Genomic DNA, 15,084 nt, shown 5'->3' on the forward strand with positions numbered 1-15,084 from the left:
GTTCAGTTTATTGCTAATGTTCCTCAAACTTTAAAACAGTCAGTGGCAGCAATGCTAACCACTCCATCCATCCCCCAGACTCGATAAAAGACAGTTGCTTCAGTTGCTCAGCACCCGACCAGCTAAATCTAATAATAGTTGTAAATCTCTCACGTATCGTGGCTAGTCACCAAGTCAACACATATAGAATTGTGGCTTGTCGCCTCTAGGCAACAAACACAGCTGAATGAACCTGGGCCCGACTCTGCTCCATATCGATGAGAACTAACTAACATACTATTTACACACCTAGAACAAACAGGAACATAAAAAGTATTTACACATACCTAACAACCTGGAACACAGAACTATTAACACATCTAAAACTAACTAGACAAAACTATTTACAGCCGAAATACTGATGGCTTCTGTTTGAAGTCTTTTCGGTGACAATTTTGGTTCTTGTTTGCATTGTTGATGTATGCTGTTTCAGAAAATTCAGTGGGTCAGTGGCTTTTGTTTAAAGTATTATAGCTGTTGGTGTTTTTCAATGAATGTTGATATAGAAAAAAAGCACAATGAGAGGCTTTGCTCTTTTGATTATAGGATATTTTTTAGAGCATATGGCTGATATGTGAGATAGAAATAAACTTCATATGATTGTGACAATGATAAAAAGGAGGAAATAGGTGATGTTTTTTACACCTGAACACTTCCCTTTTTGCGGTGTCCTGTGCCTCCTTTCTTGACGGACAATTGTGCCTCTCTAACTCTGCATTTCTAATTGTGTCTAACTACATTGCTTTGCATTCTGTTTTGATCTCATAACACATTGTCATGTACTATACTGTACGTATCTCTATACACGTGTTTGTGTTTTTTTGTAAAGTTTGCTGTAAACTACAGGAACATTATACTAGTACTACTACTTCTACTACTACTACTACTTCTGTTTATAAACTGTTTGTTGTCTGCCACTGCTATTACAGTTTTTTCCAATCGTTTACACACAATTTTGAAAACGGGGCTCTTTTTGTCTAAACACATCACACAATTAACCAAACATAACACCCAATCAGCAGAACATAACAGATTGTTAGCAAAATTAAATATTTCTGTCAAAACAATAAACACATTGATAAAACCTTATACTGTTCTCATATCACTAACACATTCTTTCAATGATTCCACACTGTCGCTATCTTATACACACCAACACAATAAATTCAAAACACATCTGTAAAAACCATCTTCCAAAATATGGATCTTATTCAGACATATTGTTTGAGAGCATTAGGACAATTTAGATTACAAAAATATTTTGATGAACCCTCATCAAGCAATGCACAAAACTGATGCTGCAGACAATATTTATTTCTTTCACTGTACCATATGTTCAGTTACAGTGACAAGTCAATCAACAGAAAATGGCAAAATTATAGTTCTTACAACTGTAAAATGTAGAAAAATAAAAATGTGTCCACAAATGAAAAGTACTGTACACTTACAGTCACTGAAGAAAAACTAAAGCAACAATACAAACAAGTAACAACAATACGTAATACTCTAATCATCTCTCCGTCTAGCTGGATCAAGCCATGAGAGTTCATCCACATCACAGGCTATGGGTGCCTCTCATTTGGGCTTTTATACATCCTCCCTCGCTCCTCGGGCCTTGATCCTCACTGATCGACATAAAGAATAATGGGGCGAAAAACAATGGGATAGTCTATCCAGTGTTAGTTATAGATCAGTGGGAACGCCCCTCGAGGATCGAACATAACACACCTGAGTGCTGCGTTTTCAATTTTGCACATGTGTGCTTACACACCTGGTAGATGTGATTATTCAATTTGTTCATTAGTGTGGTCAATGGCAAGCCAGGGCTTTGTAATGAGAAGGAAGTACCTAACAATCTTTATCTGTGTCTAAGGTGTTAAAATGTGTTTTACGTTTTGACATTCACTGTGTGTAATGTTTTGCAAAAAGTGTGAAGCTGAATTTGTGCTTAATGTTGTACTGCTCTGCGCAGGTGTTTTGCTTCTTAAGTGTTAAGTATTGTTAACTGTCTGATAACCTTAATTTTAGTGTGTATACGATTGGAAAAAACTGTAATAATCTTTCAGATCCCATACTTCATCACTCCAGACCCCAAGAGCCTGCCATCCATTCCAGAGAGTGTGAGTCCCCCTCAGTTGTTGAAATATAAATGGTTACACTAAATGTATTCTAGGAATGTACCGAAAGTACAGTAAAGTATCATGGTCATTCATGATTTAAAATACAGATGTACATTATATATATGTGTGTGTATGTGTGTGTGTGTGTGTGTGTGTGTGTGTGTGTGTGTGTGTGTGTCTGTCTGTCTGACAGAGGAACCTGACAGAGCTGATGGTGGCAGTAGATGTGGGGAATCTGCTTCAGCTCTATGCCAGCATGCTGTTTGAGAGACGCATCCTCATCTACAGCAGTAAACTCAGCACGGTTAGATCAACGTACACCCCCCCCCACCCCCCCCCCCCCCCCCCCATTCCATACGGACCAATCAGCAAATGGGGGAATCGGGTGTTAACGATGACGTCGAGCATATGCACGTTGTAGTCTCTATGCCACAACCAAACGATTGGGTAAAATCAGGCCCAATCGTTTCAAACTTCAACAGAGTTCACGCCTCAAGCCTGAAATCGATTGAATGGATTAGGTCCAGACCCTCTGTACGATAGTACGAGGGTTTGGTATGACCAGGCTACCAAAAATTAGGAAAAAAGGCATTTCAGTTTCACTATCAATTTGCTTGAAATACATACAAGTTTTATCTTCAAAAAACGGGGACATACTGTAGGTAGTTTTTCTGTATTTTCCCAGGGACAGGGAGCCAAAAACGGGGACTGTCCCTTGAAATGTCTGGCCACCCTACAATTAAATGGAGAGCTGTCTGAGGCAGTGGCACACTGACAAAAATGACACTTTTCAATTTTATGTAAAAAAAACATAACATTTGGTCCACTTACTTAATATTTTGGTCCTTCCTTTTGGAAGAATTTGGGCTAAGATCCATCCATAGATAATAACTGTTTCAGTTTGATGATTGGGTGGTAGGAATACTTCATTGGCATTGATTGGTGGGGATCAGGATTCTACATACTGATGTGTACATGACTGGCCAGTATCAGGGTTTCAATAGCCCTGATTGGCTAGGATTAGGGTTCCATTAGCACTGATTCGCCAGGATCAGGAGTAGCCTAAATTTAGTTGGTCAGGATTTGAGATCTCTGAAGGCTGATTGGCTTGGATAAGCCCTCCATACTGGTTGGCCAGGAGCAGGAAGGATTCTCTAAATTCGGATTGGGCAGAATAAAGGTTCCCTGAGCACTGATTGCACTGACTGCAATTCTTTGTATCTATTCTATCTGTTTTCTCACCTAATTTGCTCTCTATCTTTCCTGTATTCTTTTTTATTAATGTATTGTGATGATGTGTCGACCTGCCAAGGGACTACAGATGAAAATGAGCTCTTTTGCTAACTCTGGCACGTTTACGTTTTGAGTGTAAACAAAGAATGTCAATTGATGTGCATTGTCCCTTTTAAATAAACAAACAAATGAATGATCTGCTGTGCTGTGTCCTGCAGCTCACGGCGTGTGTGCACGCCTGCAGTGGGATCCTCTACCCCATGTACTGGCAGCACATCTTCATCCCCGTGCTGCCGCCCCACCTGCTGGACTACTGCTGGTGAGAGCACCACACACACACACACACACACACACACACACACTCACACACACACACACACACACGCACTGTACACACACACACACGTACTGTACTAACACACACACAGGCTCACACACATGCGCATACACACACACAAACACACACACACATTATGCGTGCAGCCGTGCACACACACACACACCACACACGTGCGCACACACACACCACACATACACACACGTGCGCGCACACACACACACACACACACACATATGCGTGTGCACACACGTACACACACGCGTGCGCACACACGCACACATACACGTACACACAAATGGGCGCATGCACACACACACATACACACACACACACACACACATACACAGATATACACACACACACACAGGCGCACATATGAGTGCACACACACATACATACATGTTTGTTGGTGTTTTAAGCCCCCAGCATTGTCTTCAAGGTAGCGCTGCCTGGAAGGCGCTAGATTTAGACATGGGTTAGGGTTAGGGTTAGGGTTACGTGCCTTTAAGTCAACGACGACAGCGCTGCTTGGAAGACGATGTTGGGGACTTAAAATACCATAGAGCTACACACACACACACACACACACACACACACACACACACACACACACACACATGTACACACACACACACACACACATGTACACACACACACACACACACACACACACACACACACACACACACACACACACACACACACACACACACACACACATGTACACACACACACACACACATGTACACACACACACACACACACACACACACACACACACACACACACACACATATGCACACACACACATGATGAACACAGATGCAGACTCTGTTTGACTGTGTCTTTCTCCTGCCCTGCAGTGCTCCCATGCCCTACCTGATAGGAGTCCACTCCAGCCTGACTGAGGTATGAAGCCTGCAATACACCTCTTACAGTAAGAGACGTTCACACTAAGAAGGATAGCTGCAACGATAACTGTAACGGCAGCGGTATGAGCATCCACACAAACCAACGTTAAAGGTCTCTCGTTGTGTTGATGAACATTATTGTACAGGGTTTTTTTTTATGGATTCTGATTGGCTGTCAGCTTTTTGATATCGTTCTTCATGCCATTATCATTATAGTTTATGTGTGCACGTTGCCATTGATATAAGCTTGTAAGATTCCTATATACAGTATCCTTTTTCTTTGCCCTTGTAGTTATCATTCTTGGTGTGAACAGCCCTTTGCTGAAGGCTTTCTTACAGTAAATAATGACAGGGGCAAGGTGTGCCATGAGGTGGAGAGACAATGAGAGTATGGGTTGACTGGGTCATCATTCATTTGTGATATCAAAATGACCATCAAGTGTGTGTGTGTGTGTGTGCGTGTGCGTGTGCGTGTGCGTGTGTGTGTGTGTGTGTGTGTGTGTGTGTGATTCAGACAAAAGCAAACTAACAAAGCTGCTTTCTAACTGACTACCTACTGACCTATCTAACTAAGTACCCACACATGTTACCACACCCACACTGGAATACACTGGGGCTTGAAGTTTGAACCTCTTCTGTGTCACAGAGGGTGAAAAGTCGTGCCCTGGAGGATGTAGTCATCTTGAATGTGGACACCAACACCATGGAAACCCCCTACGACGACCTGAAGAGGATTCCGCCTGATGTGGTAGGATTGTCTCTCTAATTTAAAAATGTGTGTGTGTGTGTGTGTGTGTGTGTGTGTGTGCGTGTGTGTGTGTATACATATGTGTTTGTTTTAGGGCTGTCAATCGATTACAATTTTTGATCTAATTAATTACATACTCTGTGATTAATTAATCTAAATTAATCGCATATAAAATGTAATCGCAAAATCGCAATGTCAACACTATTTCTTTGCAGTAATGTGGTACTTAAGAGTTGACGAAAACTCCAGTGATATTCAAATTCTGTGCTGCAGACATTGCAGAGGACTTTGTTTTAATCAACACTTTCTTTTTAACACCGTCAGGCCGTTTTTTTTAAAGTAAATGTTCCAATCAATGATCCAGGCAGCACATTCTCGTCTCCCCATTTTACGGTCTAATGGTTACTGACTAGAATGGCTCCGGGTCAAAGGTCATCGATTAATCGGCGTTCATTTTTTTAATCAATTATTTTATCTCAAATTAATTGATCTAAATTAATCAGTTATTTTGACAGCCCTAGTTTGTTTACATGTGTTTGTATAGCGTGTTTACGGGCTGCTTGTAAATGTAAATGAGGAAGCCGCTCTCCTCCACTGTATTTTTACTGAAATACACCGTCAATATTAAGCCCCCAACGTCATCTTCCAGGCAGCGATGCATAGAAGACACTAGAGTTAGGCAATGGTTAGGGTTAGGGTTAGGGTTAGGGTCAGATGCCTTGATGTCCACAGTCACAGTGTTGTCTTGAAGTCGATGGTGGGGCCTTAAAATACCATGAGTGTCATAGATATGGTAGTCTGTGGGTCCCTCTCATTCGTCTTTTTATCTGTCCTCCCTTTCTTCCTCGGTCCTCGTTCCCACTGATCTAGATAAAATGATGGGGCGGCAACAGTGGGATAGTCCATCCAGTTTTCTTTATAGATCAGTGGGAACGAGCCTAAAGGACCGAACATCGAGGATCGAGGAGGGATGTTGAGAAAGCCCCTACTGTATGTATCAACATAGATAGTCAGAGATGGCTGATAGAACAAACAGTACTGTAATTTCCCGACTGTTAGCCGCGGCTTATACTTTGATTTAGCAAAATTTCTTCAGCTATGAGGTTAATATAGGGGGCAGTTAATATGGTGTTAATATAGTTTTGTTTCTTTTAACTGCATAAAACACTGTCCTGCGGCTTATACACAATGCGGCTTATATGCTGGAAATTACTGTAATGGTCATTTGTCAATTTGGTGTGTGTGTGTGTGTGCGTGTGTTTGTTTGTGTGTGTGTGTGTGTGTGTGTGTGTGTGTGTGTGTGTGTGTGTGTGTGTGTGTGTGTGTGTGTGTGTGTGTGTGTGTGTGTGTGTGTGTGTGTGTGTGTGTGTGTGTGTGTGTGTGTGTGTGTGGTGTGTGTGTGTGTGTGCGGATACAGGTGACAGCCTTGAAGGTGCGTCTTAAGAAGCAGTCTGCATCCCCAGGCTGTGGCGTGGCTCGGGCCTTTCTCCGAGCTCAGGCAGTGCTCTTCGGAGGCTACAGAGACGCCGTACTCTACAGTGAGGTACAGTCCACAACAAGCCATATCACTAGGTTTGATATTGCCACTCAGGTACAGTCCACAACAAGCCATAGGTGCGTTCAAATTTTCGCAGTGAACATGTTTTCTTTGAACAGTTCAATTTGAACGATTTGGTGTTAACATTCCATTCTAACAGCATTGTTGTGTTCGTCAAACTCACATCCAGTTCCACTGTATGTTCGCGGAGCACTACCTCCTCAGACTGTTTGCAATTGTTAGCAAACGTTCGCCAAAAACTCAAGGCTAATGGAGTACTGTTTGCAAGCGTTTGCAAACATTTGCCTATGTTCGTGAACTTGAACGCACCTCATGTGTATATGACTAGGTTTGATATTGCCACTGAGGTAACAGTCCACAACAAGCCATGTGTATATGACTAGGTTTGATATTGGCAGATTCAAATGGTTTTACTGTTTACAGTATGTGGTGATTCAAGGTTAAAGTAGGTTTGACTAGGTTTGACTCCTCCATCTTCCCTGTCCTCCTCTACTTCCTCCTCTCCTCCTCCTCCTCCTCCTCTTCCTCCTCTCCTCCTCCTCCTCCATCTTCCCTGTCCTCCTCCTCTTCCTGTGTAGGAGGAGGGCGTTTTCTCTTTCAGTGAGGAGTCCTTCCTGAACCACAAGTCCTCTGTCATGAGGCAGTTTTTGGAGAGTGCGATACACCTGCAGTTCTTCAAACAGGTCAGCTTCAACACACACACACACACACACACGCACACACACACACAAACACACACACGCAGACGCACACGCACACACACACATACTGTATGCACGCACGCACGCACGTACACACACACACACACACACACACACACACACACACACACACACATACATACACGTTGGGTCGGATGAGGAAATTGACTACACTGTATTAATGATACACGTACTGGATTACGTATTTAAAATACAAAATATGAGTAATTGTATTTAAATCTACAGTTACTATTGAAGTGGGTGGTATTGAGAATACAGTTACACTGATACATTTAAGAAATTACACTTTAAATAATTCAGATTTTTTTAACCACACCAAGTAGCCATGTATTTCTCATGTTGCTCGTTTCTCTTTCCTTTTCCTTCTATTTATATTGTTCGGGATGTGTTAGCCCTTCAGCCTGTATGTGCAGACAAAACATATCTGCTCTTATTTAACACAGTGAAGTAAAGTTTTGTCCTAGACATGCTTCACAATTACAGTTTTACAATTTATTGTAAATGGAGGGTTGATATTAAAAAAGGCTGTTATTATGTAAGCTTAAAATCCTCTAAGGACGTGTCTGTTGGTTAGTGGGGACGGCCTAAATCTGGTCACCAAAATGTGAGTAATGCTGAAGAACACAATAGACCTCTGAAGTTATGCTACACAAAAACTGCCATCTTTGAGATCCGGCATCTTGTGATTTTTCCTATGGGAAAATAACATGGGGATTTTGAATGATCGCACCTGTTAATCTCTTGCGGGGATGAAGATAACTGAAATACAGATGTTTTGTTCAACACACTTGTGTCCTCTGCCTTCGAGTGGCTCCTGTGATCTTCGGTACATTAAGATGGCAACTACTGTACCTTACAAGCCTACCTTACACTGACAGACTTTGACAAGATTTGGGAAAGATTCTTGAAAGATTGTAGTCTTTTGAGTAAAGCTTGAATGAGGGCATTAGTTAAAATACTACAATCTTTCAAGAATCTTTCTCAAATCTTGTCAAAGTCTGTCAGTATAAGGTAGGCTTTAAATGTTTGCTACCCCAGAGCTAACTTGGTCGTTAGCTTCAATTAACCCCCAGATCTCCTTATATGGGCAAAGATGGCAGCTTTGGTTCTTTGATGTAGGCGAACTTCAGAGGTCTATGGCTCATCGTGCAATACTGCCACCTGATGGAAGAAATTATAGGAATATATAATTTCATGCATGCGAGTTCAGCTTTGCACATGGACTCTTTAGTCTTCAGTCTTCACAGCATCTTATGGCCTCCTTACACCAAACAACTTCGACAAGATTTAGAAAATATACTTTAAAGATTGTCGTCTTAAAGCTATGAGCTTTGAGTAAAGCTTAAGAGACAATCCTATCTAGAATATTTTCTGAATCTTGTCAAAGTTGTTTGGTGTCAGGAGTTCATTCGCTTCAAAATCTGTAAATGCACTATAATTTGATTCTACATTTAGAAAATAGTTTTAGAGATCTTGTACTCATATATGCATTCGTATGAGAATGTTGTGGTAGTTCAAATATATCTTTAGAGCTATAGACTTGTTGTGACAGTAAATGAAGGATGTTTGCCGCCTCTCTTCCCAGTTCATCGACAGCCGTCTGGAGCAGCTAAACAAGGGACAGGAGCCTGACGACCTTTACGAGGAGGAAATCCTTCAGTGTTGCGCAGCAGGTGTGTGTGTCTGTGTCTGTGTATGTTTGTGTGTGTGTGTGTGTGTGTGTGTGTGTGTGTGTGTGTGTCTGTGTCTGTGTCTGTGTCTGTGTCTGTGTCTGTGTATGTTTGTGTGTGTGTGTGTGTGTGTGTGTGTGTGTGTGTGGGTGTGTGTGTATGTGTGTGTCTGTGTATGTTTATGTGTGTGTGTGTGTGTGTGTGTGTGTGTGTGTGTGTGTGTGTGTGTGTGTGTGTGTGTGTGTGTCTCTCTGTCTGTCTGTCTGTCTGTGTCTATGTCTGTGTCTGAGTGTCTGTATGAAACAGACAGACATTGAGAGCAAGAGAGAGAGTGGGTGCTCTGTAATTGTGCTATGTAATGTGTGGCCAATGAAACTCTCATATCTCTATTCTGCCTGCATCCCTCCTCCAGCAAATCACAAGTCCTACCAGCAGTGGATGGGCAATCTGAAGGTACGTGTGAGAAATTCCACCTAAGGTCTTGATCCTGTTAAGTCCACTTGAACTATAAAATAAAACAACATGTCTGCTCCAAAGTAATCCAACATTAATGTCTATGAAGCATTTTTTGTTTCTAATTAATCCATTTTGTGAGGTTGTTTTACTCTTACCTCTACTTTACACTTACCTGTACCCTGATTGTTTATGTTTATTATGATTACTATTATTATTATTATTATTATTATTATTTTCATCATTGTTGTTGTTGTTGTTATATTGTTATTATATACTCTCTTATAGAAAGGAGGTGGGGCTCTCCTGCTGACAGTGAAGTCCAAAGCCCACATGTACAAGAGTGTGAGTTTGTCCCGTCATGTCAGTTTCCTCCTTGTAGCACTGGTGTAAACCCTGAGATAAACACTGAGCCTGGAGCGCCCAGACTTTCACAATTGCCCAATTGGAAGTGGATCTGGAAAAGGGTCATTGGCTTACAACTTCCAGCAGGGGCGCAACTAACAGTGAAATTAAAATGAAAGTGATTTAAAAATGTTAAAGGTTTTAAGTGCAGTTGTTTACTCAATGACGAAGACATACTGTACATATCCATGCCAGATTAGCAGTCGTATTTGGGTGCCGGTGTTTTAGGGACATTGTAAATGGGCTTCAATGACATCTTGGCCAGACGGACCTGCGGAGCAAATCCCAAATTTGCCGAAAGTTCCCAGGCTGCAAAACCCTCTTAATAATCAATCAATCAATCAATCAATCAATCAATCAATCATTTAACAAAAATGCAACCAATGTTCTTTTTTTCCTCTAGGCCAAAAGCCATAATAAATTTGGACTGAGGAATATCCTGTCTTCCAAGGTGAAAATTCCAAAGTTATTTTTTCACATAAATACATTTGTGTCTTCTATGGTTCAGCTCATGAAACGTGTACATGTGTATGTGTGTATGTGTGTGTGTGTGTGTGTGTGTGTGTGTGTGTGTGTGTGTGTGTGTGTGTGTGTGTGTGTGTGTGTGTGTATGTGTGTGTTTGTGTGTGTTTGTGTGTGTGTGGCACTCTTCAGGACTCCAATGAAGTCTGCCACCTCCAGAGAGGTGGGTCTATGACAGGGACTCATCGCCGCGCCCAATCAGATTGCTTACAGGACCGCCTGCCAATCACACAGCACTTTGGTCGGGTAAGTTAATTATTTAATTAATGCATTGTTATTATATTGTGTTGTTATTTTATAACTTGCAACATGTCTGTCTGCTGTGTTAAACTGTGTACTTTTTAAATGGCACTTATTTCATGGATACTATGCATCCTGATAAAGTTCCCTTGACCTTTGGAACTAAAATAGTCCTACATCATCACACACCCTTCACCATATACAGTACCTAGAGATTGGCATGGTGTTTTGTTCAGTTAGCCTTGTAGCTGGTTTGATTTGTAATGAGCTCAATGAGCATCAAACAGGCTAATAGGCTAAATGAACACAGAACAAAACACCATGCCAATGCAATTTTAGTTCTAAAGGCCAAGGGAACTTGATCAGGATGCATAGTATCTTGGATCCATGAAATAAAAATCGTGCTGCCTCTATGGAATTAAACATAGAAGTGTGAATACTTATGACTTTATCTCCCTGTATTTTAAGGAAGAACGTTTATTGATTTACGATGCATTATTCATTGCCAAAAAAAATTCACTTTATGAACTGTATGAACGTTTTGTTGATTTCAATTCTGTGCTCTTGTCAGTCTCGTCCCCGTCGACCCAACCGTAAACAGATGGATCACCACGGAGACAGAAACAAGCCCAGTTGGGAGGATGGGTGAGAGAGAGAGAGAGAGAGAGAGAGAGAGAGAGTGCAGTTCTTTCAAATTGTTTCTGTATTATATATTTAAAACACACCCTTACTTGAAGTTGACAAAAGACCCCGTATTGGTAACTATGTGGATTTAAAATATCCAATAGAATTTTTGTAAAACCTTTTGACCAACAGATCAACTCACTTTGTGTTGACATGCCCCAACTGCAGAGGGCGCTGTTGTGCCTTTAAAATCAACTCACTCTCTGACTCACTCTTAACATGCACACACACACACTCGCTCACTCTAACATGCACACACACACTCACTCACTCACTCACTCACTCACTCTTAACATGCACACACACTCACTCACTCTTAACATGCACACTCACTCACACACTCACACATGCACACACACACACACACTCACTCACTCACTCACTCACTCTTAACATGCACACACACTCACTCACACACTCACACATGCACTCACACACACTCACTCACTCACTCACTCACTCACTCTTAACATGCACACACACTCAACACTCACTCACTCTTAACATGCACACACACTCAACACTCACTCACTCTTAACATGCACACACACTCACACACTCACTCTTAACATGCACACACACTCACTCACTCACTCTTAACATGCACACATACTCACTCACTCACTCTTAACATGCACACTCACTCACTCACTCACTCACTCACTCTTAACATGCACACACACTCACACACTCACTCACTCACTCTTAACATGCACACTCACACACTCACACACACACACTCACTCACTCACACACACTCTTCCTTCCTCCACCGCAGGTTGCTAGCGGGGTCTGCTGAGCAGAGCTCTGCCTACGGGGAGGACGCGCGGTTCCACCTGTACCTGGAGGAGGAGGAGCCGGAGTCGCCGCCGCCGCTGCCTGACCCGGAGGAGATGGACCTGCTGGGGGAGATCTTCGACACGCTCAGCGCCCAGAGCTCCAGCGAGCGCGGCCTGCTCTACGCCACGCGCAGCCTCGACCTGTTCGGCCCCGACAGCAGCGCCGACTTCATCTCGCGGGTGAGAGAGTTGCCGCCTGTGGACTTGTGGCTCGTGTCGTGTGCAGACAAAGGGGTTTTCGAAAAGACCGAACACACACACACACACACATTTGATGTACTTTATTTGATTCCACTTTACATGTCAAGTTACATTAGGAATCAAATCTCTTGAATAATCCAGTAGATTAAAGCAGTTCAGCAATCTATCATACACACACACACATACACACACGCACACACACACACACACACACACACACACATACACAGGGTGTTTTACAGACAGGTTCCTGATTTCATGCATTCAGGTAATCTTCCAAGAGTGAGGCTCAGGTGAGGTTTGGCATGCCACTCATCTACATTCAGAGAGTCTCAAAACAACAATAATTTACACACTGGTTATTTTACGGGCAGGAATCGGCCACCCATGAACGCAAAAGGTCTTTATTTCAGATAATCAGCTGACCTAAAAATACACCATTAATATATACTTACTACATATATATAATATGAATAATATATACATTGGAAAATTCTTCATTTCATAATTGAAATAATTCATAATTTCATAATTCTAAAGATACTAGGGCCTAGGTTGTTTACTTTCTAAATGTATGGCTCACAATTAGTTTTACATAGAATCCTACAGCAGAGAATTCTTTGCACAGAACCTTTTTGCAGGTTCTGACATAGTGACTAATGTCTCTGTTTTGGTTTTGCTTAGTCATCATTGGCCACACCCAGCCAGGAGAGTCTCAACCAATCCATGGACAGGAGTGGCAGCCTGCGAAGCTGGGGGGAGGGGCTAGAGGAAGAGGAGGAGGGGCAGGAGGAGGCGTCGCTCACCCGGAAAGGAAATACGAAAGATGCCACGACCAATCAGGAGCAGGACCGCAAGGACGATCTCGTGGCCCGTTGGCCGACACCAAAGGACAATCACTTGAGTGCTGAGGGAGGGGGGATCGTTGGAGAGAAGGGGGGTACCGTTAGGGTGGAGTCAAAGGATCACCTTGTGGTGACCAACTTTCCCCAGGCAGAGGGAGAGATGGACAGAGCGGTGGATGGGATGCAACAGGTGAAGAAAAAGAAGAAGGACAGTGAGGAAGAAAATTATGAAATGGGAGCACAGGAGAAGAACGGAGGAATGGAAGATGGAGAAGGAGGAGGAGGAGGAGGAGGAGGAGGAGGAGGAGATCAACCAAGGCCTGAAGAGCGTCACGAATCAGTGGTCCTGGTAGGTAGCAGCAAAGTCACACCAGAAACTGAGGGCCGGTCTGAAGATCCAGGGCTCTCGCCTCCTGACTCTACCCAGAGGAACAGGCTCACATCTGGGGAGAAGGGAGCCAGCGGTGCCCTTGGGGGATCCACCTCTGAGGAGAAGAGACCCACTATGCCTAAAAGTCCACTTGGTCAAAGGACAATGGTGGATGCCAAAGAGAGATGCAGCTCCTCTTCTCCGAGGGTCATGTCCGCCATGGAGCGCTTCCAGGTCCGGGACCTCCACACAGGGAGGGCCCAGACCAGGGGCTCGCCTGAGCAAGGGCAGCCCGGCGCTGGGCCCCGAGGCTGGGACACCGCGCTGAGGAAGACCGTGCCACATTCAGCTAACGGCCTCCTGCCTGATCGTGCCAGCACAACAACGGAAGATCCCCAGGACGCGCCTCCAGTGAAGGTCTCCGAGCTGAAGAAGAGATTTGAACATTGAAATCGACTGGGTCTCACGTGCCAAATGATGTGAGTCCACTGATGTAGAGGAATCAGTATTAATGTTTATTGGATCCATAAAAGATGGAATGTCCTGTGCTGCCTGCCTTCCTATAGTGGCCTGCAAGTGAAAGGAGAGGTTTTATCACTTGATGTACTGACCTAATGATATGAAGCCAGTGGAATTGTCAAAATGCTCTGACTTTGGAGTCCTGTGAGGTGCAATGACTTGTTTTGCCAGTAGGTGTTCTACAACCAGTAGAGCTGTACACCTCAGGAACTATGGATGTTTGATTTGATGACCTGTGGAACTGTATGGGTGTTTGGTTTGATGAGACTGAACTGATGAGACTCTCTGAATTTATAATGCCTTTTAATAAAGTCTGTTAGAAACATTTTAAATTTGAAGCATGTGTTTCTTCTTTTTTTGTTTTACACCACACATATTGCATTGCAATGTCTAAGTCAGGAGTGGCAGCTTGCCACTTTGTTTCACCACACTGCAAACACACTCGGTCATCGCCCCCCCCGGTGCCCCAGACTGGCGACAGTCAAATGCATTCCTCTTTTCTGGTCACACAAAGCAAAGTTGAAGCGTGAGTGCCCCTTCTTGGTGGTTATTGCTATGGGCAACTCACTTTGAGTCCCATCTCCAGATCTAGCAGTGTCTCTGTAAGTGTGAATAAAGAATAGACAGTTAATGGAACACAGGACAAATTTTGCTGAGTAACATTT

At 43.0% G+C, this 15,084-nt stretch overlaps 1 protein-coding gene across 2 annotated transcripts in view; it reads left to right on the forward strand.

Moving 5' to 3' along the window:
- dennd1c (DENN domain containing 1C) overlaps positions 1-14,727 on the forward strand; it is a 20,363-nt gene extending 5,636 nt beyond the window's left edge. For both annotated transcript variants that reach the window (XM_062539884.1, XM_062539885.1), the window contains 15 exons: positions 2,106-2,159; positions 2,353-2,463; positions 3,611-3,711; positions 4,596-4,641; positions 5,290-5,391; positions 6,809-6,934; positions 7,528-7,632; positions 9,257-9,344; positions 9,754-9,794; positions 10,083-10,139; positions 10,603-10,650; positions 10,854-10,967; positions 11,533-11,606; positions 12,424-12,664; positions 13,370-14,727. In XM_062539884.1, the coding sequence (XP_062395868.1) occupies positions 2,106-2,159; positions 2,353-2,463; positions 3,611-3,711; positions 4,596-4,641; positions 5,290-5,391; positions 6,809-6,934; positions 7,528-7,632; positions 9,257-9,344; positions 9,754-9,794; positions 10,083-10,139; positions 10,603-10,650; positions 10,854-10,967; positions 11,533-11,606; positions 12,424-12,664; positions 13,370-14,350 (2,289 nt within the window). In that variant the 3' untranslated portion in view covers positions 14,351-14,727. The remainder of the gene's footprint in view (positions 1-2,105; positions 2,160-2,352; positions 2,464-3,610; positions 3,712-4,595; positions 4,642-5,289; positions 5,392-6,808; positions 6,935-7,527; positions 7,633-9,256; positions 9,345-9,753; positions 9,795-10,082; positions 10,140-10,602; positions 10,651-10,853; positions 10,968-11,532; positions 11,607-12,423; positions 12,665-13,369) is intronic.
- Positions 14,728-15,084: the final 357 nt, after the last annotated feature.

Source organism: Sardina pilchardus, chromosome 1, assembly GCF_963854185.1.
Source record: "Sardina pilchardus chromosome 1, fSarPil1.1, whole genome shotgun sequence".
NCBI classification, from domain to species: domain Eukaryota; kingdom Metazoa; phylum Chordata; class Actinopteri; order Clupeiformes; family Clupeidae; genus Sardina; species Sardina pilchardus.